The sequence below is a fragment of the Emys orbicularis genome, chromosome 2, assembly GCF_028017835.1.
Source record: "Emys orbicularis isolate rEmyOrb1 chromosome 2, rEmyOrb1.hap1, whole genome shotgun sequence".
Taxonomy (NCBI): Eukaryota; Metazoa; Chordata; order Testudines; family Emydidae; genus Emys; species Emys orbicularis.
The window spans coordinates 298,569,315-298,594,188 of record NC_088684.1 but is presented as its reverse complement, the minus strand read 5'-3'; the positions used below and the strand labels follow the sequence as shown (position 1 = coordinate 298,594,188).

Genomic DNA, 24,874 nt, shown 5'->3' with positions numbered 1-24,874 from the left:
TTTTACAGAAGGGAAACCAGAGCACAGAGAGGGGCGGTGACTCAAGGCCACACAGGGAATCAGGAGCCGAGCCCGTTAGAACCCTGGAGTCGTCGGCTCCCAGCCCTACCTACTCAGCAGCACTGTCAGTATCACATGAGCATGTGAGCTGTCTTGAGCCATAAACATCCACAGGCGCGCTGAGCAAAGGCAGCTCCCGAGGTGCGTGACATCAAGGACGCCCCAAACGATTCCTGTGCAGCAGTGAAGGAGGAGGGAGAACCAGCTCGCCAAGTCCTGGAACCTGCAGGACAGGTGCTCACCATTGGTGTTAAAAACTCCTGGGAAGTATTCGCCGGGAAGCGTGAGAAGCCACAAGCTTCGCGTGGGAGAGAATTTCCATATCAGGAACAGAGACACTGAGCACCAGCCAGAACACCCGACCCTCTGAACACCGCCTCCCAGAGAAGGAAGCTGCTCCAGGCCCCAGGACACGCCACGCGGAGCTGACACAGGAGAGGCCTGGCGTCTGTGAGGATGAGTGAAAGCCATCCCCATCCCCAGAGGCTGTGTCAGTACAGGGCCCTACAGGATGCTACTGCTTGACCTGTCCCACAGGGATAAGGCCCAGAGTTAGTAACTGCAAATTTCCAGGGGAGCTTGGCACAACGTCAGCTGCTGTGGGAATAAACCTGAGAAAGGGGCAGAATGTCTCCTCCTCAGCCGCTGTCCCCCAGTGTCCCCCAGGAACGCGGGGAAGCAGAGCCTCCTAAAACACAGATGCAGGAATGAAGGAAGCTGGCTGGGGCAGGTCTCAGGCACATATTCGCTTCGATGATCTCACAGCTCTTTTCCAGCTACAATTATTGTGATCCTTGTAGTCTCTTCCACCTTCTCTAGGGAGTTAGCCTGGACCCCTTGCCAGCAGCTCTTCTGCTGTTTGCCACCTATCTTTGGTCCCTTACACGTTCCCTGCTGTAGAATAAAGGGGGACCTAACTGGATGAATGTCACGGGCTCCCCGGTGCCATTTCAGTGACTTGGGCTTTTCTCCCTCCCCATACATCAGACGGCTGCGTGTGCAACGTCTCCCTTGGCCTTGAAGGTGGATCTTCTCACACGCTGCTTTTCCACCACGACCAGAGCCAACATTTGTTCTTTCTGGCCTGGGCTTGCTGCCAAGTTCTGCCCTTTCTCCTCCGGAGGGATCTTTCCGTGCACTGAGCACAAGTCGCTGGTTCCTGGCCTCTGTGGTTTGCTCATCTGTTACATTAACGTGGGTTTTCAGTGAACTTTCTCTAACACTCGGCACTCCCGGAACAGGAGTCAAGGGGGGGCAACAGACTGGATGATGAGTGGAGCAGCTCGGGGTTGATTCTACGGCCTCTGCCGTCCTATGGAGGCTTCTGAAAAGTCCCAGTTCACCCCAGTGTACCTCCAAGGAAGTTCTACGTGGGATGAATACAGCCCCAGAGCTCAGGGTTTGTACGTGATGCTAAAAAGAGAGTCAGAGGAGATGATACGGATCTGGGCACTGGGTGGTAACGGATTTGGCTCGTGTAGGTGACTGCACTGGCTGATCGGAAACGCAGTGCAATGAAATCAGTGTGTGAGCGAGCAAGCAAGGGAGGGGATCTATGCTCAGGATCCCTAGTCGCCCAGCACACGAGTGGGGTTTATTGTGATAAAATCATTGAAACCACCCGCTCAATGCGAAGCTGCAGCAAAAAAGCCAGACCAGATGCTATGCTGTGTGGATAGAAGAGGAGGAAAAACCAAAGGACGTGGTAGCATGTAAGGCTCTTGTTAGTCCCGACCTGGGGCACTGCAGGACCGGGTACGATCTAGCTACCTTGGAAGGGTGCAATAGGGGAGGGTTAGGAATTGGGAGCAAATGGAGGAACCTGGGCAGAGCTACATCATGCAAAAGGTAACAATAACCACACGGGATACATCAGCAGCAGGAGCGGGACGCCACGTGAGCTCAAGAGACACCTAGATTTACTCCTGGGGAAAGTGGACAGGTCTGCAGAGCAAACGGGAAGCTGGGCTTTAAATCCATGACCAGGGGATAGGGATTTGGGTCGAGATGATCTTTCCCTGCTCTTAAAACTTCCTGAGCCAAATTCACTGGGTGCAACTTCACGGATGTGGGTGGAGCGGCAGCAGGGCCGGCGCTGGGCCTGTGTGTTAGAACCGGTCTCTCCTGCGCGTGGGCTTTCTGGTGGGTTATTAAATTAGACTTCTGGCAGAAGCTTTTCCCACAGTCCTTGCAGGTAAATGAGATCATTTCTCTGTGGGCTTTCTGAGGGACGGTGGCAAGCACCTTCTGCGGGAAACCGTCCCCACTTTCGCTAGGTAGCGTCACTGGCTCTTGGGAATGGGTTTTCTGGTGCACCTTGAGATAGCGCATGGAGGAGAAGCTTTTCCCGCAGTCGGTGCATATACTCAGCAGCACCCTGCTGTGGATCTTGAGGTGGATTTTCAGAGACCCCTCCGCGGTGAAGCTTTTCCCACACTCCGTGCAAGTGAAGGGCCGCTCCCCCGTGTGCATTCGCTGGTGGATCCGCAGGTACTTGGCAGTGAAGCTTTTCCCACAGTCAGAGCAGGTGTACAGGCCCTCCCCTGTGTGCATCCGCTGGTGGATGCGGAGATAGCCCTTCTGGGCGAAGCTCTCCCCACACTCCGCGCAGGTGAACGTGGTCTCCCCCGTGTGGCTTCTCTGGTGCATTTTGAGATATCGCATGGTGGCAAAGCTCTTCCCGCAATCACTGCAGATGAAGGGGGTCCCGTCCGTGTGGATTTTCTGGTGTATCTTCAGATAGCCCTTGGTGGTGAAGCGCTTCCCGCACTCGGCGCAGGGATACGGGGTCTCCCCCGTGTGCAGCCTCTGGTGTATCTTGAGATAGCCCTTGGTGGTGAAGCTCTTCGCACACTCGGTGCATGTGAAGGGCGTCTCGCCCGTGTGGATTCTCTGGTGCGCCTTGAGGGAGCCCTTGGAAATGAAGCTTTTCCCGCACTCCAGACACGTGAACGGCCTCTTCCCCTTGTGTTGTCCCAGGTGTATCTTGAGATAGCCCTTGGAAGTAAAACTCTTCCCGCACTCGGTGCAAGCAAAGGGCCTCTCCCCCGTGTGCTTCCTCTGGTGGACTTTGAGGTCCACCTTGCGAGTGAAGCTCTTCCCACACTCAGTGCACAGAAAGGGCCGCTCCCCCGTGTGCTTCCTCTGGTGCATTTTGAGATCCCCCTTCGACGGGAACCGTTTCCCGCATTCAGTGCATGGAAAGGGCTTCTCCCCCGTGTGCAGCCTCAGGTGGATCTTCAGGTATCCCCGCTGGGTGAAGCTTTTCCCGCACTCGGTGCATGTGTACGGCCGCTCCCCCGTGTGGATTCTCAGGTGGATCTTAAGGTCCCCTTTCTGAGAGAAGCATTTCCCACACTCGCTGCAGGGAAACGGCCTCTCCCTCTTGTGGTTCCTCTGTCGTATCAGGAGACCTGTCTTCTCCACACAGCTTCGCTTGCATTCCTGAAGGGCGTCTGGTCTCTCCGTCAACTGGGCTTTCTGCTGAGCCGTGCTGTTTGTGGATATCCCTTGTGTGTTCCCTGCAGAGTTTCTCTGCGTTGTCTGGAGTTTGCTCTGACTCAGGCAGTTTTTCACCTTTACTGAACTTTGGGAAACTTTCTCTTCAGGTTTCACTGAAAAGGTCTTGACTGGAAGCAGGTTTTCAGCATCTTCCTCCTGATTCTTCTCCTCCATACTTTCATTCACAATCTCATCATCTACTAGAGAGAAAACAACAGACCAGATGTTATTCCATGTGATGGTGGCAAAAGAAACGTTTCTTGTGTAAACAAAAGTTTCTATTAATTGCAAACTCCCAGGGGCTGTCAAACCTCCCTGGGAGAACCACAGCTGGAATCTCAGAATGTTATGGATTATTTGTGTGATGTGGACAGGCCGGGTCCCTGCTCGGGCCCACGTCTCCCATGTCTCAGCTGAGGACTAACAGACACACAGCTGGAGTCTGGCTGGCGTTTGTACCCTGGTTTTTAACAGGCTGCGCTGAGGTTGGTACTCATGCTCTTGTGTCACCGTTGGGAGCGTTACAGTATGTATAGCAGCAGCACCCAGGGACGCAGTCAAGGACCAGGGTCCCATTTTGCCAGGCACTGAATAAGACATGTGGTGAAGAGACCCTGCCTCAGATAGCTCCCAGTCTAGGTTGTATCAAGACACAACAGCTGGGGGAAGACAAACAAATGGGGCTACGAGGAGGGAGGTGATGAGATATCGAGCACGTGGGCACACAATAAGCAGCAGTCTTAGCTCAGCATCTGCCTAGCCACTGTCAGCAGCATGGCTGGATCGGCCTCACTGCAGCCGGGCTCCCTCAGCAGGGGATCCGAGGAGGAAAAGCTAGCTGCTGATCCCCCCACCCCACCCCAGAGTTTATGTACTTATTGGAAGCCCCATGACCTTAAAGTGAACCCCGGGCTTCCATGCTGCTGGTACTGTCCTGGGGAAACTTCACCTACCCTCTGCTGAGACCAAAGTCTTTAAGTGGGAGCAGCTTTATCACCAATCCTCCTGCTGGTTACATCCCCGGCTAGTCACTCATCCTGTAATGTGCATCAGCTCCCATTCCCTGACTGCCTCACTGCCCGGCTACTTCCACTTCCCCTTGTGCACGCCTGCACCCAGCGGCCAGGTCACAAGCTGGGGGATAAAGCTCTATCGGCTTCCGCTGAATTCCGCCAGCTCCTGGAAACATTCAAGCACACAGGAGTCGCCAGGCTGGATCAGACCGTCATCTATCCAGTCCCCTCTCCTGTCGGACCGTGACTAATCACACTGGCTCCAGAGGAAGGGGCGAGGACCATCAGAATACGCTGCCCGTAGGGAAAGATTGTTCCTAACGCCCTGGGGGTTGGCTTGTGTGCCGCAAAGGGGTTTATATCCCTTCCGTTTTCACTCCTACCTAACGTAACTGGGGCTCTGCCCATCTGTCAGGTGCCCAGTCACATTTTGAATCCGGCTTGGCTCTGTGGCCTCTGGGAGAGCCTGTGGCATTATTCACTGCGCGAGGGACTGGGAGGGGACGTTCACCCACCCAAGCCCTGAGCAGGCTAATGTGGCCAGAAAGAACCAATGAACGTTATCTGCTGCAGCTGGAGGGGAGTCAGGGTTTGGCAGACCCAGCTGGGGAGGAGCTGTAAAGCCGGCTGCAGGGCCGGCAGTCACTCACTAGAGGCCGAGGAGGAAGTACAGGGGGAGCCAGCCCTGGGCTTGGGGCCGAGAGAGGTGAATCTGCCACGGGGAGCGGAGGACGCTCTCCTGGTGAACCCAGAGACAGACCAGGAGATGGGGCAGGGGGTAGGAAGCCGGGACTGAGACTGAGCAACGCTGGATTGTTTGTAAGAGGGTCCCCGGGCTGGAGCCCAGAGCTGCAGGCCGGCTGCGGTTCCCTGACCTGCCGCTGGGGAGTGGCCCAGGACCTAGAGGTGGATTGGGGGATGTTCTGAGGCAGCTCGTCCGGTCGGACTTTGATACCCTGGGACGGGGGACTGTGCAGTGACCAGGCTGCAGGGGCAGGTCACGAAGAGGGAGCACACTGAGTCGCAATGAGAGAGCGGGGGCGGACGGGGGGGGGGCCATATGGGGCAAAAGCTAAGGCCCAGGCCCAGCCCCAAGGAGGTGCACTTGGGCTGAGTGCAGCCCTTCGCAGGTACCTTTCGATTTCATGGCATGCCCTTGTCCTTGTACCAGGAGAAGTTATGGTTCCTACACACACGGAGCTGCCCGCGCCGCTCTTGTGGCATCTGGGTAGCGGGCGTGAGGTTCAGACGGGCTGTGGGGGAAAATGGGTCCTGCCAGCGCGGTTCAGGGAATGTGGTGACCCATATCAAACTGGCTGCGGTCTCAAGCGTTGCTTAAATCATCTTCTCCAACAGCTCTAGCCATCTCGAACCCTGGTACCTTCCCCAGCTCCAGCTGTCCGCACTGCCTTCCAGCAGGAATTTCCAACTGCCTTCCCTTGCATTCAATGTCCGGCCCAACTCAGCCCCTGCCTACGGCCCAGCTTGGTCTTCGTGTGAGCAGGAGCAACTGACTCAGAGGAGCGGCACCTACTCAGGGAGTTTGCTTCTACCCCTTGGCACCCTAACTCCAGCTCCTCCCTAATCACCTGTCTGCCAGATCCCTCTCTTTCCATTTCCCATTCTCTTCCCTCTACCCAGCATCCTAGGCAGGGAACTCCCTCTCTCTCTGAGCACCCGAACCCCACAGAACCCCTCCCTCCAAACTCCCACACCCCTCTGATGCGAATCATAGAATATCAGGGTTGGAAGGGACCTCAGGAGGTATCTAGTCCAATCCCCTGCTCAAAGCAGGACCAATCCCCAGCTAGATCATCCCAGCCAGGGCTTTGTCAAGCCTGACCTTAAAAACCTCTAAGGAAGGAGATTCCACCACCTCCCTAGGTAACCCATTCCAGTGCTTCACCACCCTCCTAGTGAAAGTTTTTCCTAATATCCAACCTAAACCGACGACATCTAATGTGTCTTTTAAAACCAGTTTCTCTTCCGGAACCACAAATACTGAAGTGCCTTTACTCATAACACTGCGGCCATTGTGTGACCTCACTGGAGGGCAGAGTTAAGGTGTTCTGAGCCTTCACTGTATGTTTCTTACCTTAGCTGCTTTAGATTTCTTTTAAGTATAAACTTAGCTTTGAATTTCCTGGATTCAGAACTCCTGGTGTGGTTTACAACACCCTGTAGCGGTTTATCCCCCTGAAGTTATCCAGGCACGTACCAGCTTAACTGCAGCCTGGGGTATTTTGTCTAGGAAATGAACAACACTTAAAAATGAGACTGCAGGGCCTCGCTAGCAGACGCTTCCCTGCCTGTTCATTCCCCCCGAGCTGAGAATCGTCAGAGATACAATTCTCACCCACTCCATGCAGGGAGAATCCCATGTAACTGTCTGGTGACCTGGCTTTTCATGCGCCGCATGGCCCCCAGTAGCACAAATGTGTCTCTTTACCTAGCGAGGTGACGAGCTCATAATTCTCCTTCATCACGTCCCAGTACAGTTCTTTCTGCCACTCCGCTAACTCCTTCCACTCCTCCGGCGAGAAATAGACTGCAACATCCTCAAACGTCACTGGGGCCTGAAATCCCAAATTGTCACCATGTTAGCATCTTCTGCGTCAGCCCCATCCTGCCCCTTACAGCCCTGACCCTTGCCTGGGGACGGCGCATTTTCGAGTCACAGCGATAATCCAGTCACTGCTGACAGAGGAATTTAGGAGTTGCCATACTAGGTCTGAGCAGTGGTCCCTCTCGTCCGATACCCTCTCTCCAACAGCGGCAGTACCAGTTACTTCAACGGAAGTGCAAGAAACTATGTCATAGATCGCGAATAACCTGCTTCTAGGGGAAATGTCTTTGTGATTGCTATCAGCTAGCGATTGGTTCAGGCCCTGAGGCAGAATTTACAGTTTCCACAATTATATTTAATTATCCTGTCTAATGTAACGTTGGATGCTCTCATTAGACATAAGTGTTTAATCTTTTTCTGAATTCTGTAAAGCTCCTGGACTCAATATTGCCATGTGGCAATGAGTTCCGCATGCTCATTTGGCATTGTGGCACACTGTATTTCCTTTGTCAATTTTCAACTTCTGCTGTCTTTCAATGTCACTAATTGTCCCCTTGCTCTTGCATTGGGCAAGAGGATAAACAGGAGCAGCAAATTTACCTTCCCTGTGCCAGTCAGTTCTTATACCTCTATCCTGTCCTCTCTCATTCATCTCCTCTCTAAACTAAACAATCTCAATCTCACCGCACACAGACGTCCCTCCTGGCCTCCAATTGGCCACCAGTCCCTGAACTCCCTCGGTATGTGCTATTGAACTGATGGGACAGGCTGACCAGACCTGAACACACTATTCAGGGCGAGGCACACCCCTGACACCCCGTGTCAGTGCGATATCTGCTGGATCATTACAGAACTCTTCGTGCACACTAACACCTCACAGGCTTTTCTGGGCTCTGCATGGAGCGGAGATTGCCGTTGCTCTGCTGCAATAACAGCCAGCTCTTTGTCTGAGCGGTGACAATTGATCTAGAATCCAGACACGTGAATAAATAGCTCAAATGGATCGTTCCAAAGTGCCGTGCTCTGCATGTTAGCAGTGAATTTCATCTGCCGTGGTGTTGCCCGTTCACCTAGCTTGGCTAGGTCTTTCTAGGTCCCAGCGGCGCCATTTCAGATTTTGGTAGGGGGGCAACTTTAACCGTGATTCCTGGACTATGTAGGCACTTGAAAACTCTAGTTTTTTGGCAGGTAATTTAGCAATTAGCTGACAGGAACTCTGTATCTAATTCCTTAATATATATAAAAAAAAAATTAGACCCACTCAACTCTAATAACAACATGCTCTGACATCTTGTGGCAAGTCACTTAAGGGACGCTGCTTAGGTTTAAAAGTTTAATGTATATTCTTACTTTATTACTAGCTCCGGAGAGAGAGAGAGACCCCGTCAGGACTCCTGGGTTCTATCCCAGCTCTGGGAGGAGAGCGGGGTTTGTGGGTTACAGCAGGGAGCAGATACATCTGGGTTCTATATAAGAACATCAGAACTGCCATACTGGGTAAGACCAAAGGTCCATCTAGCCCAGTGTCCTCTCTTCCAACAGTGGCCAATGCCAGGTGCCCCAGAGGGAATGAACAGAACAGGGAATCATCAAGTAATCCAGCCCGTCGCCCATTCCCAGCTTCCGGCAAACAGAGGCTAGGGACACCATCCCTGCCCCTCCTGGCTAATAGCCATTGATGGACCTATCCTCCACGAACTTATCTAGCTCTTATTGGAATCCTGTTATAGTTTTGGCCTTCACAACATCCCCTGGCAAAGCGTTGACTGTGAAGAAACACTTTTTTTGTTCGTTTTAAATCTGCTGCCTATTAATTTGATTGGGTGACCCCTAGTTCTTGTGTTATGAGGAGGAGTAAATAACATTTCCTTATTCAATTTTTCCACAACATTCATGATTGTATAGACCTCTATTATATTCCCCTTTCGTCGTCTCTTTTCCAAGCTGAAAAGTCCCAGTCTGATTAATCTCTCCTCATACAGAAGGTGTTCTGTACCCTTAATCATTTCTGCTGCCCTTTTCTGTACCTTTTCCAATAGATCTTTTTTGACATGGGGTGACCACTTCTGCATGCAGTATTCAAGATGTGGGCGTACCATGGATTTATAGAGAGACAATATGATATTTTTCTCTTATTATCTATCCCCTTCCTAATGATTCCCAATATTTTGTTAGCTTTTTTAATTGCCACTGCACAGATGTTTGCAGAGAACTATCCACAATGACTCCAAGATCGCTTTATTGATGGGTTCAGCTAATTTAGACCCCATCATTTTGCATGTATAGTTGGGATCATATTTTGCCAAGTACATTACTTTGCATTTATCAACACTGAATTTCTTCTGCCATTGTGTTGCCCAGTCACCCAGTTTTGAGAGATCCCTTTGTACCTCTTTGCTGTCTGCTTTGGACTTAACTATCTTGAGTAGTTTGTATATCATATGAAAATTTTGCCACCTCTCTGTTATCCCCTTTTTCCAGATCATTTATGAATATGTTGAATAGGACTGGGCCCAGTACAGACCCCTGGGGGACACCACTATTTACCTCTCTCCATTCTGAAAACTGAGCATGTATTCCTACCCTTTGTTTCCTATCTTTCAACTGAAGTGCCTGACAATGCTTTCAGGATCATCTAACGATACTTAATTTACTTTAATGACAAGCCTTTTGTTATCTTAATCACCCTGCCTCTGTTTATAAACAAACTCCCTGCCCCAAAGGCTGTGCTGCTCCCAGCTTCGGAACTCATCACATATCACACCCAAGCTGTTGCAGTTAAGAGCTCTGTCTGGGGCTAGGGTGAGTAGGCCTCCCCGACGAAACTCGGGGGTGGGGGGGGAGGCTAGAGCATCCCCTGCCCCCCCCAAATGGCGCCCCTGCTAGTTCCTCACAGTCTTCTCTAATCTTGGCCAACCCTGTATGTGCGCTGTGGTTTTTGCCACCTGGCTGCTCACCCCATTTTCCAGCCCTAGGTTAGAACACTGCGGCATGCTCTGTGCCCCCTTGGCCATGCTGAAAATCGCCTGTCTAGTCCCATCTCGTAGCCAGTCACCGACCCACCACAGAACCTTACCCCTTGCTCCCGGACTCCCTTCAGTGCCCTTAGCAGTTTCTAGTGAGGGACCTTCTGACAGAGGCTTTTAAACAGTCCCTACAAACACCACAAACCAGTTGGTCTTTACCAATTATTCTGCTGACACATTTGAGAGAATTCACCTTCGCTTCCCCAGCTGGGCGCTCATGCTAGGAGTCAATCAGTACAGTAGAATCTCAGAGTTACGGACCCCTCGGGAATGCAGGTTGTTCGTAACTCTGACCAAAACGTTAGGGGTGTTCTTTCAATAGTTTACAACTGAACATGGAATTAATGCATCTTTGAAACTTTACGGTGCAGAAAAAAAATGCTGTTTTCCCTTTATTTTATTCTAGTAGTTTATGTTTAACACAGTATTGTACTGTATTTGCTTTTCTTTCTGTTTTTTGTCTCTGCTGCTGCCTGATTATGTACTTCCAGTGCCAAATGTGGTGTGTGGTTGACCGGTCAGTTTGTAACTCTGGTGTTGGTAACTCTGAGGTTCTACTGCACCGGTACAAGCACTGATAGTTTGGTTTAACCGAATCACCATGCCAGTGAACGAAAACGAGTAGAAATGCATTTGTTTTTCAAGCCAGGTGCCTGGGCAGGGCAGAGAAATAAAATGTGCTTCACCCAAATGGCTCCTGAGGCGCAAAACCTCCAGAAAGCTCAACACACCAGCACAAGGGAGCGCAAAGAGCCCCGGGAGCTTACGCCCCCCAGGGACTGGGACACCTCTGGCCACAGAAGAAGCTTGAGGTGATCAAGCTCCCAATTGCCTTCAGCTGAGCCAGGCGGGTCCCCCCAGGCACTGAGGGCGGGTTACCCCTAAGAAGCCTGGGCGCTTGTTTCTGGGCAAACAGGCCTGGGCGGGTTACCCAGAGGTTACAGGAGTGTCTTTAAACTAGGAAGATGGGGCAAGAGTGGGAGTGTTGAAATCAGACACAAACGTGGGGCTCTGTCTAAGCTACAGAAATAGCAGCTGGATTGTCATGAGGGAGACAAGAAAACACACGTTACAACCATGTGAGGAAACCTGTTTTATCTTCGATACAGATGAGGTTAAACTATGGCTCCCTTATATGGTTAAAGTATAAAGGGGTTACGGGGGGGAGGGGGGGGGCTGTTTGTTTTTTCTGTCCACACAGCCAAGAAGTAACCACGTTATAATTCCGTTGGGTCAAAATAACGTTAAAATGTGGCTTTAGAGTACCCAAGGCTGGAAGCCCAATAAACCTGCACTGGGCCGGAGGATTGAACTCCCATCGCGACCATCTGGGGCAGTGTCTAACCGAAGCTTATTTCCAAAACTTTCCCAACTTCGCTACCCCAGGTGCAGCTCCACCCATAGCAGCAATGATGGGGGGGCTGGTGTAGACAGGACGACAGCTGGCCCTGGCATTTTAACCATCGTGTCCTGATCTGAGCAGAGTTGGAGGTCTAGAGAGCAAGGCAGTGAAAACACCAATGGCTGCTCTACGCTGGCACTCCCGCTGGCGGAGCGGCACCAGAGGCAGAGAGGGACGGCTTGCGCAGAAAGGCCTGGTGTGGACAAGACCTATGGTTTGGAGCTCCCCCAAAACCCAGCGAGGGCCAGCTCCTCAGCTGGCACAAGCCAGCACTAGCCCCTTGGACATCAGGACGTTTATACCCATCCCCACCAGCCGAGGAGCTGGTCGGCATGCTGCAGAAGGAACACGCCAGTTCCGCACGGTGGGGCGCGCTCACCCACGGAGCACATGCAGCACAGATGAAGGGAGCACTCGGCAGCCTAACCAGCGATCCAAATCTGCACCGATCCATGCCGTGTGGGTTGCAGAGGTTGCTATGAGAACCTGAATTCTTACTTTGCCTTGCATAACTCTTGCGCAGCCAACAGAAATTGGGCTCAGCGAGTCTTCCAAGCCTCAGGGCGTGTTGCAAGCCTTGTCTCCCTCTGCCAGCCTTCTCCCAACACACTAATTAGCTGCTCCCAGCACTGCTGTTCTTGGAAATAACCACCTCAGAAGGAAGAGGAGGGCAGCTTGCGCCTTTCCTAGGAAGTGACATTACTTGTGCCTGGGGGATCTGGTAATAGGCGCCTAGCAATACGAATATAATTAGTTTCCTGATTGTTTTGGTCTTTAACCTTAATTTAGCTTTGATGTCCAGGGCCTAGGCCGCTCAGGGCATAACATCAAATGAACTCACCAGAGGTGACGTTCACGGCTGGCGCTGCGCACCACTGACGCCACAAGCGCTGGCCCTCCACACGCTGGTGCATGTTGAGCCCCAAGTCCCATCTTTGCCGGAGGCATCTTATTGTTGGGTGGCTCGAAGACCCGCAGCCGGCCGGCACACGGCCGGTGCTGGCGTTTCTAGACGGTGACCCGTGGGTCTGTCACGAGCCGCGGGTCACTGTGGGCAAGCAGCGCCAGGGACCCAGGGGGGCACTGCCGGACCAGGCCAGCGTGCGCGGCTTTCGGCTCGGTCGCCCAGGCTGCAGGGACGGGCCCGGGGCACCCGGGGCACAAGTGACGCGTGACTCTGGGGTCACACTTGTGACACGGGAAAGAGGCTTTCGGAGCCGGGGGGGGGGCTGGCCTCTGCCCCCCCCCCCCCCCGCCCCCAGCAGCGCCGCGGAGCGTCCCGGGCCGGACGGACGGCAGAGCGCGGAGCCCCGCGTGCGGCCAGGCCAGCGCCGGGGGGGGGGGTGGGGGGGGGCGGGAGCGCGAGGCGGACACGGGCCCTGCCGCAGCCCGGGGGGGAGCGCGGGGGGGCCCGGGGGGGGTCCCGCCGCTCTTTGTGCCGCCCGCCCGCCCCCCGAGCCGCCTACCTGAGCCGAGCCCCCGCTGGGCATCTTCCCGCCGGGCCGGCCCCAGGCTCTGCGTCCCCCGGGGGGGCTCCGCGGGGCGAGCGGCTCGGGCCGGGTCAGGAAACGGCTCCCGGAGGGGGGGGGGGAAACGGGCTGCTGGGGGCGCGCACTGCGCATGCGCACGCACCGAGCATGCTCAGTAGCCCACGCTGAAGCCGCTGCCCTTCGCCCCGCCCCAGGGTTTGGCGGGTGCCTTGCCCAGGGGTTCGAAGGGGGGCGGGACCGACCAAGCGCCGGGGGGGACCCGCGCACGCGCCACGGGACCAGAGCAACCAGGCAGCTCCCGGGGGCCAGGCCTCCCTAGAGCAACCCACAGTCCCAGCTGCAGCCCACGCGGAGACTTGTCGATCTCTGACCCAGCGCCGGGGGCAGCGCGCACGCAGATTCCCCCCCCACAAACCCCGCGGTGGAATTTCCCACATTTGGGAAAACCGCAGAGGTCAGCCCCCCCGCAACGCAATGGATGAGCCTCACCCTGGGGAACCCCCTCTTCATGGTCATGGTATCTTCCCTACCAGGTAAGTATGAATGGGCCAGCCGCCGCCCGCCCTCGCTCGCCCCTTACTTTCAACCCACGGTGGGGCCCGCCGCGCCCCGCCCACACCGGCCCCCAATGCCGCGAGCTGCCCCGACGTGGCCACGGGGCCCCATCCTTCTCCACGCCGAGCCCCAGGGGCCAAATTCGGGCCCTGCTCAGCAGCCTGCTCCCGCTCCCATAATGCTTTGCTCGCACAGAAATCTGCATACATGCTCACGCGGCTCCGCCCCTTCGGTCGCGCCCCTCCCCCTGCCTGGCCAGCCCCAGCTCTGCCAGCTCCAGCACCAGGTGCCCTGGCCGAAGTGCCGCCCGGTCCCCGCCGGCGGGCGGGTGGGCAAAGCCGTCACCTGACTGAAGAACGCTGCAATTTCTGGAGCGGTAGCTGTGTTAGTCTGTTAGTTTGTACCCGGATTCTGAGGCGTCACTGCGGCGAGGCTGTGCCCTGGGGTGAAAAAGGCCGACTCCTGGTTGCATTTTGCTACTCGAATGTCTCCTGAGAGCCAACGCTTCTGCTGGGCAAAGAAAAGCAAAAGCAGAGCTTCGAAGCTCACTGTTCCCACGCTTAGCGCTCGAGGTGGGAGTGCCGTGGTTTGCCAGCAAGGGGCTAGGTTGTCTTCCCCTCGCTGTTGGGTTTCATATGCGTTTGGTATTCGTGATTTGCTAGCTAAGGCCAGGCTTGCATAACGTAGAAAATACAGTTCAGATTTCCAAGTTTCACTTTTTTTCATGCCTGAGTTCATAGATTCACAGATTCTAGGACTGGAAGGGACCTCGAGAGGTCATCGAGTCCAGTCCCCTGCCCGCATGGCAGGACCAAATACTGTCTAGACCATCCCTGATAGACATTTATCTAACCTACTCTTAAATATCTCCAGAGATGGAGATTCCACAACCTCCCTAGGCAATTTATTCCAGTGTTTAACCACCCTGACAGTTAGGAACTTTTTCCTAATGTCCAACCTAGACCTCCCTTGCTGCAGTTTAAGCCCATTGCTTCTTGTTCTATCCTTAGAGGCTAAGGTGAACAAGTTTTCTCCCTCCTCCTTATGACACCCTTTTAGATACCTGAAAACTGCTATCATGTCCCCACTCAGTCTTCTCTTTTCCAAACTAAACAAACCCAATTCTTTCAGCCTTCCTTCATAGGTCATGTTCTCAAGACCTTTAATCATTCTTGTTGCTCTTCTCTGGACCCTCTCCAATTTCTCCACATCTTTCTTGAAATGTGGTGCCCAGAACTGGACACAATACTCCAGCTGAGGCCTAACCAGAGCAGAGTAGAGCGGAAGAATGACTTCTCGTGTCTTGCTCACAACACACCTGTTAATACATCCCAGAATCATGTTTGCTTTTTTTGCAACAGCATCACACTGTTGACTCATATTTAGCTTGTGGTCCACTATAACCCCTAGATCCCTTTCTGCCGTACTCCTTCCTAGACAGTCTCTTCCCATTCTGTATGTCTGAAACTGATTTTTTCTTCCTAAGTGGAGCACTTTGCATTTGTCTTTGTTAAACTTCATCCTGTTTAACTCAGACCATTTCTCCAATTTGTCCAGATCATTTTGAATTATGACCCTGTCCTCCAAAGCAGTTGTAATCCCTCCCAGTTTGGTATCATCCGCAAACTTAATAAGCTTACTTTCTATGCCAATATCTAAGTCGTTGATGAAGATATTGAACAGCGCCAGGGAGGAAAGTTCCTCTAACCCCATTAGCCACCCCACAGAGCTGAGGGCGCGTTAGCCCCACCGCTGGCGAAACGAGAATGAACCCAGGCCGAGCTCAGCCCACACGAGTGTGGGGCCGTGTCATGGGCTGTGCTACGGGTGCGACTCAGAGCTCCGGACCACGCCCAGCGCCTGCCGAGGATCGTGGGCTGTGGCGGGCCCCAGACGAGCGTGGGGCCGTGTCGTGGGCCGTGCTACGGGTGCGACTCAGAGCTCCGGACCACGCCCAGCGCCTGCCGAGGATCATGGGCTGTGGCGGGCCCCAGACGAGCGTGGGGCCGTGTCGTGGGCCGTGCTACGGGTGCGACTCAGAGCTCCGGACCACGCCCAGTGCCTGCCGAGGATTGTGGGCTGTGGCGGGCCCCAGACGAGCGTGGGGCCGTGTCGGGGGCCGTGCTACGGGTGCGACTCAGAGCTCCGGACCACGCCCAGCGCCTGCCGAGGATTGTGGGCTGTGGTGGGCCCCAGACGAGCGTGGGGCCGTGTCGGGGGCCGTGCTACGGGTGCGACTCAGAGCTCCGGACCACACCCAGCGCCTGCCGAGGATTGTGGGCTGTGGCGGGCCCCAGATGAGTGTGGGGCCGTGTCGTGGGCCGTGCTACGGGTGCGACTCAGAGCTCCGGACCAGGCCCAGCGCCTGCCGAGGATCGTGGGCTGTGGCGGGCCCCAGACGAGCGTGGGGCCGTGTCGTGGGCCGTGCTACGGGTGAGACTCAGAGCTCCGGACCACGCCCAGCGCCTGCCGAGGATCGTGGGCTGTGGCGGGCCCCAGACGAGTGTGGGGCCGTGTCGTGGGCCGTGCTACGGGTGCGACTCAGAGCTCCGGACCATGCCCAGCGCCTGCCGAGGATCGTGGGCTGTGGCGGGCCCCAGACGAGCGTGGGGCCGTGTCGTGGGCCGTGCTACGGGTGAGACTCAGAGCTCCGGACCACGCCCAGCGCCTGCCGAGGATCGTGGGCTGTGGCGGGCCCCAGACGAGTGTGGGGCCGTGTCGTGGGCCGTGCTACGGGTGCGACTCAGAGCTCCGGACCATGCCCAGCGCCTGCCGAGGATCGTGGGCTGTGGCGGGCCCCAGACGAGCGTGGGGCCGTGTCGGGGGCCGTGCTACGGGTGCGACTCAGAGCTCCGGACCACGCCCAGCGCCTGCCGAGGATTGTGGGCTGTGGCGGGCCCCAGACGAGCGTGGGGCCGTGTCGCAGGCCGTGCTACGGGTGCGACTCAGAGCTCCGGACCATGCCCAGCGCCTGCCGAGGATTGTGGGCTGTGGCGGGCCCCAGACGAGCGTGGGGCCGTGTCGGGGGCCGTGCTATGGGTGCGACTCAGAGCTCCGGACCAGGCCCAGCGCCTGCCGAGGATTGTGGGCTGTGGCGGGCCCCAGACGAGCGTGGGGCCGTGTCGGGGGCCGTGCTATGGGTGCGACTCAGAGCTCCGGACCAGGCCCAGCGCCTGCCGAGGATTGTGGGCTGTGGCGGGCCCCAGACGAGCGTGGGGCCGTGTCGTGGGCCGTGCTACGGGTGCGACTCAGAGCTCCGGACCACACCCAGCGCCTGCCGAGGATTGTGGGCTGTGGCGGGCCCCAGACGAGCGTGGGGCCGTGTCGTGGGCCGTGCTACGGGTGCGACTCAGAGCTCCGGACCATGCCCAACAGCCCCCTTTAGGCGGGGGGAGCAGTAACAACCCCTCCCCCCCACTGCAACAGCTGGAGGAGTCGCCTTCGGACCCAGCTCTGTTCACTTTATTACTGAGCTACAGCAGGACAAGCCCGGCGGGCAGCGTGGGGGGGACTGGGGAGCCTGCAGCTGGGACGCACGCTGCCATCTTGCTGTCCTTGCCACGCCTTGGCCGCCGGCACAGCGCGGGGGCCCCAGTGCAGACACCGTCCCGCCCGGGCCACGGGCCATCAGCGCTCAGAGAAGTCCCCACCTGGCGAAGAGGAGAGAAAACCCAGTTAGGGAAGGGGCTGTTCAGAGAAAGCGAGTCCCTGCCCAGGACAGGGCGAAGGCTGGTAATGCCCCGCATGTGGCGTAGTCATATGCTCCTGTGCCAGGCACGGAGAGGCAGAGAGGATGTGGCTGTGCGTGTGATCCCAGGGCCGTGCCGTGCGGTGGGGTGATGCTGGGACCCAGGGGCACCGCTGGGATGTGGCTGTGCGTGTGATCCCAGGGCCGTGCCGTGCGGTGGGGTGATGCTGGGACCCCGGGGCACCGCTGGGATGTGGCTGTGCGTGCTGATAGCCAGGGCCATGCCGTGCAGTGGGGTGATGCTGGGACCCAGGGGCACCGCTGGGATGTGGCTGTGCGTGCTGATAGCCAGGGCCGTGCCGTGCGGTGGGGTGATGCTGGGACCCCGGGGCACCGCTGGGATGTGGCTATGCGTGCTGATACCCAGGGCCGTGCCGTGCGGTGGGGTGATGCTGGGACCCAGGGGCACTGCTGGGATGTGGCTGTGTGTGCTGATAGCCAGGGCCGTGCCGTGCAGTGGGGTGATGCTGGGACCCCGGGGCACCGCTGGGATGTGGCTGTGCGTGTGATCCCAGGGCCGTGCCGTGCGGTGGGGTGATGCTGGGACCCCGGGGCGCCGCTGGGATGTGGCTGTGCGTGCTGATACCCAGGGCCGTGCCGTGCGGTGGGGTGATGCTGGGACCCCGGGGCACCGCTGGGATGTGGCTATGCGTGCTGATACCCAGGGCCGTGCCGTGCGGTGGGGTGATGCTGGGACCCAGGGGCACTGCTGGGATGTGGCTGTGTGTGCTGATAGCCAGGGCCGTGCCGTGCAGTGGGGTGATGCTGGGACCCCGGGGCACCGCTGGGATGTGGCTGTGCGTGTGATCCCAGGGCCGTGCCGTGCGGTGGGGTGATGCTGGGACCCCGGGGCACCGCTGGGATGTGGCTGTGCGTGCTGATACCCAGGGCCGTGCCGTGCGGTGGGGTGATGCTGGGACCCCGGGGCACCGCTGGGATGTGGCTGTGCGTGCTGATACCCAGGGCCGTGCCGTGCGGTGGGGTGATGCTGGGACCCCGGGGCACCGCTGGGATGTGGCTGTGCGTGCTGATAGCCAGGGCTGTGCCGTGCGGTGGGGTGATGCTGGGACCCAGGGGCACCGCTGGGATGTGGCTGTGTGTGCTGATAGCCAGGGCCATGCTGTGCAGTGGAGTGATGCTGATACCCAGGGCCGTGCCGTGCGGTGGGGTGATGCTGGGACCCAGGGGCACCGCTGGGATGTGGCTGTGCGTGCTGATAGCCAGGGCCGTGCCGTGCGGTGGGGTGATGCTGGGACCCAGGGGCACCGCTGGGATGTGGCTGTGCGTGCTGATAGCCAGGGCCGTGCTGTGCAGTGGGGTGATGCTGATACCCAGGGCCGTGCCGTGCGGTGGGGTGATGCTGGGACCCAGGGGCACCGCTGGGATGTGGCTGTGTGTGCTGATAGCCAGGGCCATGCTGTGCAGTGGAGTGATGCTGATACCCAGGGCCGTGCCGTGCGGTGGGGTGATGCTGGGACCCAGGGGCACCGCTGGGATGTGGCTGTGCGTGCTGATAGCCAGGGCCGTGCTGTGCAGTGGGGTGATGCTGATACCCAGGGCCGTGCCGTGCGGTGGGGTGATGCAGGGACACACAGGGTCACCCCCCTGGCAGTGGGTTCTGGGACCCCTGGCGCAGGAGGCAGTGTGAGACCTAGGAACAGGAGCTGTGCTGCCCCAGTGCTACCAGACCAGCTCTGCCGCTAGCCCAGTCTCTGCCCCATGCCCAGCTGGCCCCTGAGCCCAGTCCCAGGCTGTGCTGACACCTCCATTTGTGCTCTCGGAGTCTCCCCCTGCCCCGCCCCGCCCCATGTGCTCCAAGGCCCGGCCCCTGGCACCCGCTCCAGCCCACGTCCCAGGGCCACGTCAGCTGAGAGTGCAGAGTGAGTGCCCTGTGGCCGGCTGGGCCAGGCGCGGGGCCCCCAGAGCAGCATGTACGCTCGCTCCACTCACTCTGGCAGGGGCTGCATTCGCAGCTGTGGATGACGGGCAGCACCACCGGCTCCACCTCCCCGTCCTCACACGGCAGGCTCAGGATGCGCACGGGGCTCACGGGGTCCAGGTGGTAGCTGCAGCAGTCACACAGCGTCTGCAGGTACGGCTCCTGCGGGAGAAGGGCGCAGCTGGGCGGCGGGGCACAAGCACAGCGTGGGCTCAAGGGGAGTTCTGCGGTCCTGGCAGGCCTGGGCCAGCGGGGGACAGACAGGGAAAGGGTCCCGGACCGGGCTAATGGGGGGGCTGTGGGACATGAACTGCTGGCGGGCGAGGAGAGCCCTGTCATGGAGACCCAGCTGCGTGTTAGATCCTGTTATGATGGCTACCACCATGCAGGTCTTTGATCTACCTGGTTAAAGCCAATGGGTGGGCTAAGCCCGCTTCTTCCTGGCTTAATGGAAGGAGCAATTAAACCCCTTTTATGTGTGATAGGTGGAAACACCAGAAGCCACCATGCAGGGCAACAGACCTTATGGCAAAGCCTGGTGAGAAGTTAAACCATGTGGGCTGAAGAATTCCCTGCCTGCAAACAGAAGGGCAGGGGAACATCTGAAGAGCTGTGGGTGTGAGGGAGAGAGGAAGCCAGCAGACAGTGGGAGGAACAGTGGTGCACGCGGCCCGCAGAGGGAGCAGAGACAGAGCTCTTTGGGCACAGAGCTCGTTAGAGGGGCGGGTTTGGGGACTTCGCAGCCAGGAACCTGCCTGTTGCTTGTTCCTACTGTGCTCAAGGAAAAAGGCCTTTGTACATTCGCTGTAAATAAACCGGCTGCACCAGTGACTAGACCTCATTTGTATCACGCATTTCTCCTAATGCACACGGCCCCGGGGCCAGCAAAGGACGATCTGCCATTTTCGGTGTTGAAAAGGGCCGTTGGGGTTGCCCCGTCTTGGCCGATCCCCATTTCCGATCCCTTTTTGTAATGGACAGAGGTGCCGGTGTACAGGGCTTGGGGCAAAGGGATTCAGAGGCCGGTGGCAGCGTCACGGCTCCGTCTGAAAGGAGCTCCCAGCTCCCCTCCATCGCTCTGCGTGGGAGAAAGGCTGCGGCGAGGCCAGATCACGGCCCTGTGCGGGTCTCTAGAGTCAGGAACCCGCGGCTCAGCGTGCCGGGTGGCGGGCCCAACTCGGCCAGGCCTGGGACACTGGCAACGTGCTCGGCCCGGGGGCAGCCCGGCTCCCACAATGCCGGCCTGGGCCCCTCGTGCCCGTCGCCGGCCGGGCGCCAGGTCTCACTCACCTCGGAGATGACGTTGGTGCGGGAGGCGCAGCGCCCGCTGCAGTAGCTGACCTCCACGCCGTGCAGGGCGCAACGCCCCTTGGTGATGTTCCGCACCTCGGTGTAGCGTTGGCATGCGGACAACGGCTCCTCTGCAAAGGAGCGAGCGGAGTCACACCAGCCCCCGAGCCCTCCCACGCCAAAGGATCCCTCCCAGCACCAGCATGCAGCCTCCTCTGGGGTGGCCCCCGGCAGCTGGCTAACAGCCCAGCGCAACAACAAGCTCAGGGCAGTAGCCCCAGCACAGTCCTGAGGGGACGTGAGGGCCGACTGGGCCAGGATGCCAGGGCTAACGGGACGGCACCTGTGGGCCTGAAGAATCAGGGTGAGCGTCAGGGCTACAGTGTGATGCCTCCCTTGAAAAACGGCACCTCTAGCAGCACAGCGCCCCTAGGGCCAGGCAGGGGCGCCGGGGTCAGCACCGACCAAGGGGAGAGCGCCCCCTAGTGCCCCCCCTGGACACAGCGCCCCTAGGGCCAGGCAGGGGCGCCGGGGTCAGCACCGACCAAGGGGAGAGCGCCCCCTAGTGCCCCCCCTGGACACAGCGCCCCTAGGGCCAGGCAGGGGCACCGGGGTCAGCATTGACCGAGGGGAGAGTGCCCCCCCTGGACACAGCGCCCCAGGGCCAGGCAGGGGCACCGGGGTCAGCACCGACCAAGGGGAGAGCGCCCCCTAGTGCCCCCCCCGGACACAGCGCCCCTAGGGCCAGGCAGGGGCACCGGGGTCAGCACCGACCAAGGGGAGAGCGCCCCCTAGTGCCCCCCTGCACACAGTGCCCCTAGGGCCAGGCAGGGGCACCGGGGTCAGCACCGACCAAGGGGAGAGCGCCCCCTAGTGCCCCCCTGCACACAGTGCCCCTAGGGCCAGGCAGGGGCACCGGGATCAGCATTGACCGAGGGGAGAGTGCCCCCTAGTGCCCCCCCTGGACACAGCACCCCAGGGCCAGGCAGGGGTCAGCATCGACCGAGGGGAGAGCCCCCCTGTGACGAAGTGGGACTGTTCTTAATGGTTCCTCTGAATACTGTGTGGGTGCCTCAGTTTCCCCTTGTGACGTTATTGATATAATCTGGGACCATATAGATCATTGTTGCAACCAAGGTCCTGTAGTGGCACCCAAATCTTGTATAAAGGGGGTCGAATGGGGTGTCTAAGACAAGGTCAGGGTTTACTGGTTATGATTATGCTGTCTATATGGGTGTATCAGTTTTGTAGTTGAAGTTATGAATATTGGCTCTATACAGTCTGTATTTCAAACTTATGCTATGCTGCTGGATGACATCCCAGACAAACTGGTGTTAGCTCTGCCTAGCCTGCTTGATGGCCCATTAAGGACCATCAGCTATACAATGGACCCACTGAGAGAAGGCAAATATGCCTTGAGACTCAGCAAAGTATGCAGGGACTGGCCCATGTGACTCCAGGCTCCATTTTGCTGTAATTTTCCACAGTAAGGACAAAGGGGTGTTCTTACACCTGGAAAAGACTATATAAGGCTGATGCCTCATCTCCATTTGGTCTTCAATCCTGCTTCATACCTCTGGAGGGACTTTGCTACAAGCTGAAGCTCTGAACAAAGGACTGAGGACCCATCCCAGCGGGGGATGTATTCCAGAGACTTGATTGGAACCTGCAGTTTATTCTATCGCTGCTACAAGCCTGACCCAAGAACTTTGCCATGACTGGATGTAATTGATTCCATTTAACCAAGTCTAACTCTCATCTCTATCTTTTTTCTTTTATGAATAAACCTTTAGATTTTAGATTCTAAAGGATTGGCAACAGCGTGATTTGTAGGGTTACCATATCTATTAAATAAAAAAAGAGGACCCTCCACGGGCCCTGGCCCCGCCCATTTCCCACCCCCAGCCCCGCCCCAACTCCGCCCCCTCCTCCCTCCAACTCCCAGCCACGGGGAAAGGGCTGCCGGAGCGCTACCGGCTTCACGGTTTGCCGGGCAGCCCCTAGACCCTGCGCCCCCAGCCGGCGCTTCCCCAGCGCAGTTGGAGCCCGGGAGGGGAAGCGCCCAGCTGGGGGCGCAGGGTCTGGGGGCTGCCCGGCAAACCATGAAGCCGGTAGCGCTTGGGCTTCGGGCAGCCCCCTTGCCTCCGGACCCTGCGCCCCCAGCTGGGCACTTCCCCTCCTGGGCTCCGGCGGTGCAGGGTCCGGAGGCATGGGGGCTGCCCGAAGCTGGTAGTGCTCGGGCAGCCTGGCTCTTAAACAGAGCCGAAGAGTCAGGGGAGGAGCAGAGCCGCCATTTTCCCGGACATGTTCGGCTTTTTGGCAATTCCCCCCGGACGGGGGTTTGAGTGCCGAAAAGCCGGACATGTCCGGGAAAAAGAGGACATATGGTAAACCTAGTGATTTGTGGGTAAGATCTGATTTGTATATTGACCTGGGTCTGGGGCTTGGTCCTTTGGGATCAGGAGAACCTTTTTCTTTTACTGGGGTCTTGCTTTTCATAACCATTTGTCCCCATAACGAGTGGCACTGGTGGTAATACTGGGAAACTGGAGTATCTAAGGAGATTGCTTGTGAGACTTGCGGTTAGCCAGTGGGGTGAGACCGAAGTCCTCTTAGTCTGGCTGGTTTGGTTTGCCTTAGACGTGGAAAAACCCCAGCCTTGGGCTGTAACTGCCCTGTTTGAGCAATTTGTCCTGAGTTGGCACTCTCAGTTGGGTCCCGCCAGAACCGCATTGTCACACCCCTATGCAGTTCTTAAGTCTCCAGTGTGCATAAATGGCCGACACTCTGTATCCTGGCAACAAATGGCCGGGGACCTTCCCCCCTGCCAGGGGATAGCTAAAGGTGAACAAAGAGGTCAGGTGACCTCCTGGCCTGGGAAAGAGACAAAGGCCAGAGAGGAGGGGCTGGAGGGGGTTTCAGTTTGGATCTGGCTGGGGATGGGAAGTGAGGGCAGACGGGGGTGTCTGGCTCGCTGGGCCCCAGAATGGACCCGGCTGAGGGGTCCTGTTCTCCGTACCTACAAGCTCTGTTTTAGACTGAGTTCCTGTCATCTAATAAACCTCTGTTTTACTGGCTGGCTGAGAGTCACATCTGACTGCAAAGTGGGGGTGCAGGACCTCTGGCTGCCCCAGGACCCCCCCTCCCCCGGGCGGACTCGCTGTGGGAAGCGCACGGAGGGGCATATGCTGAATGCTCCAAGGTCAGACCCAGGAGGTGAAGCCATGTGAGAGGTTCTTGCCCTGAAGACGGTCTGCTCCATGGGAGAGGAGGCTCCTGTGACGTTATTGACATATCTGGGACCATATAGAACATGGTTGCAACCAAAGTCCTGTAGTGGCACCAAATCTTGTATAAAGGGGGTCAAATGGGGTGTCTAAGACAAGGTTATGGTTTGCTGGTTATAATTATGCTGTCTGTATGTGTGTATCAATTTTGTAGTTGAAGTTATGAATATTGGCTGTACACTGTCTGTATTTCAAACTTATGCTATGCTTCTGGGAAACATCCCAGACAAGTTGGTGTCAGCTCTGCCTAGCCTGCTTGATGGCCCATTAAGGACCATCAGCTACAATTGACCCATTGAGAGAAGGCAAATACGCCTTGCAACTCAGCAAAGTATGCAGGGACTGGCCCATGTGACTCCAGACTCCATTTTGCTGTAATTTTCCACAGTAAGGACAAAGAGGTGTTCTTACACCTGGAAAAGACTATAAAAGGCTGATGCCTCATCTCCAATCCTGGAGATGACCTTGTCTTCAATCCTGCTTCTGACCTCTGGAGGAACTTTGCTACAAGCTGAAGCTTTGAACAAAGGACTGAGGACCCATCCCAGCGGGGGATGTATTCCAGAGACTTGATTTGAACCTGCAGTTTATTCTATCGCTGCTGCAAGCCTGAACCAAGAACTTTGCCATTCCTGGATGTAATTGATTCCATTTAACCAAGTCTACCTCTCATCTCTATCTTTTTCCTTTTATGAATAAACCTTTAGATTTTAGATTCTAAGGGATTGGCAACAGCGTGATTTGTGGGTAAGATCTGATTTGTATATTGACCTGGGTCTGCGGCTTGGTCCTTTGGGATCAGGAGAACCTTTTTTCTTTTATTGGGGTATTGGTTTTCATAACCATTCGTCCCCATAACGAGTGGTACTGGTGGTGATACTGGGAAACTGGAGCGTCTAAGGGAATTGCTTGTGTGACTTGTGGTTAGCCAGTGGGGTGAGACCAAAGTCCTCTTAGTCTGGCTGGTTTGGTTTGCCTTAGAGGTGGAAAAACCCCA

General features: G+C 57.0%; 1 protein-coding gene and 1 non-coding gene across 2 annotated transcripts; both read right to left on the bottom strand.

Moving 5' to 3' along the window:
* Positions 1-1,113: 1,113 nt before the first annotated feature.
* Positions 1,114-13,058, bottom strand: LOC135875109 (gastrula zinc finger protein XlCGF57.1-like). The gene is made up of 3 exons (XM_065400092.1): positions 13,035-13,058; positions 7,024-7,150; positions 1,114-3,761 (listed from the first exon to the last, which is right to left on the bottom strand). Exons 1-3 carry the CDS (start codon positions 13,056-13,058, stop codon positions 1,963-1,965), a joined length of 1,950 nt encoding a protein of 649 aa, XP_065256164.1. The 3' UTR covers positions 1,114-1,962.
* Positions 13,059-13,435: 377 nt separating this feature from the next.
* Positions 13,436-13,599, bottom strand: LOC135875278 (U1 spliceosomal RNA). The gene has a single exon (XR_010561177.1). It is a non-coding gene; the product is annotated as a U1 spliceosomal RNA (small nuclear RNA).
* Positions 13,600-24,874: the final 11,275 nt, after the last annotated feature.

Coding starts and splice junctions, on each gene's coding strand:
- LOC135875109 (XM_065400092.1), bottom strand. CDS start 13,058: ATGCCCAGCGGGGGCTCGGCTCAG. Junction 7,151..13,034: donor CCAGCGGGGGCTCGGCTCAG/GTAGGCGGCTCG, acceptor TTGGGATTTCAG/GCCCCAGTGACGTTTGAGGA. Junction 3,762..7,023: donor TGAGCTCGTCACCTCGCTAG/GTAAAGAGACAC, acceptor TTTTCTCTCTAG/TAGATGATGAGATTGTGAAT.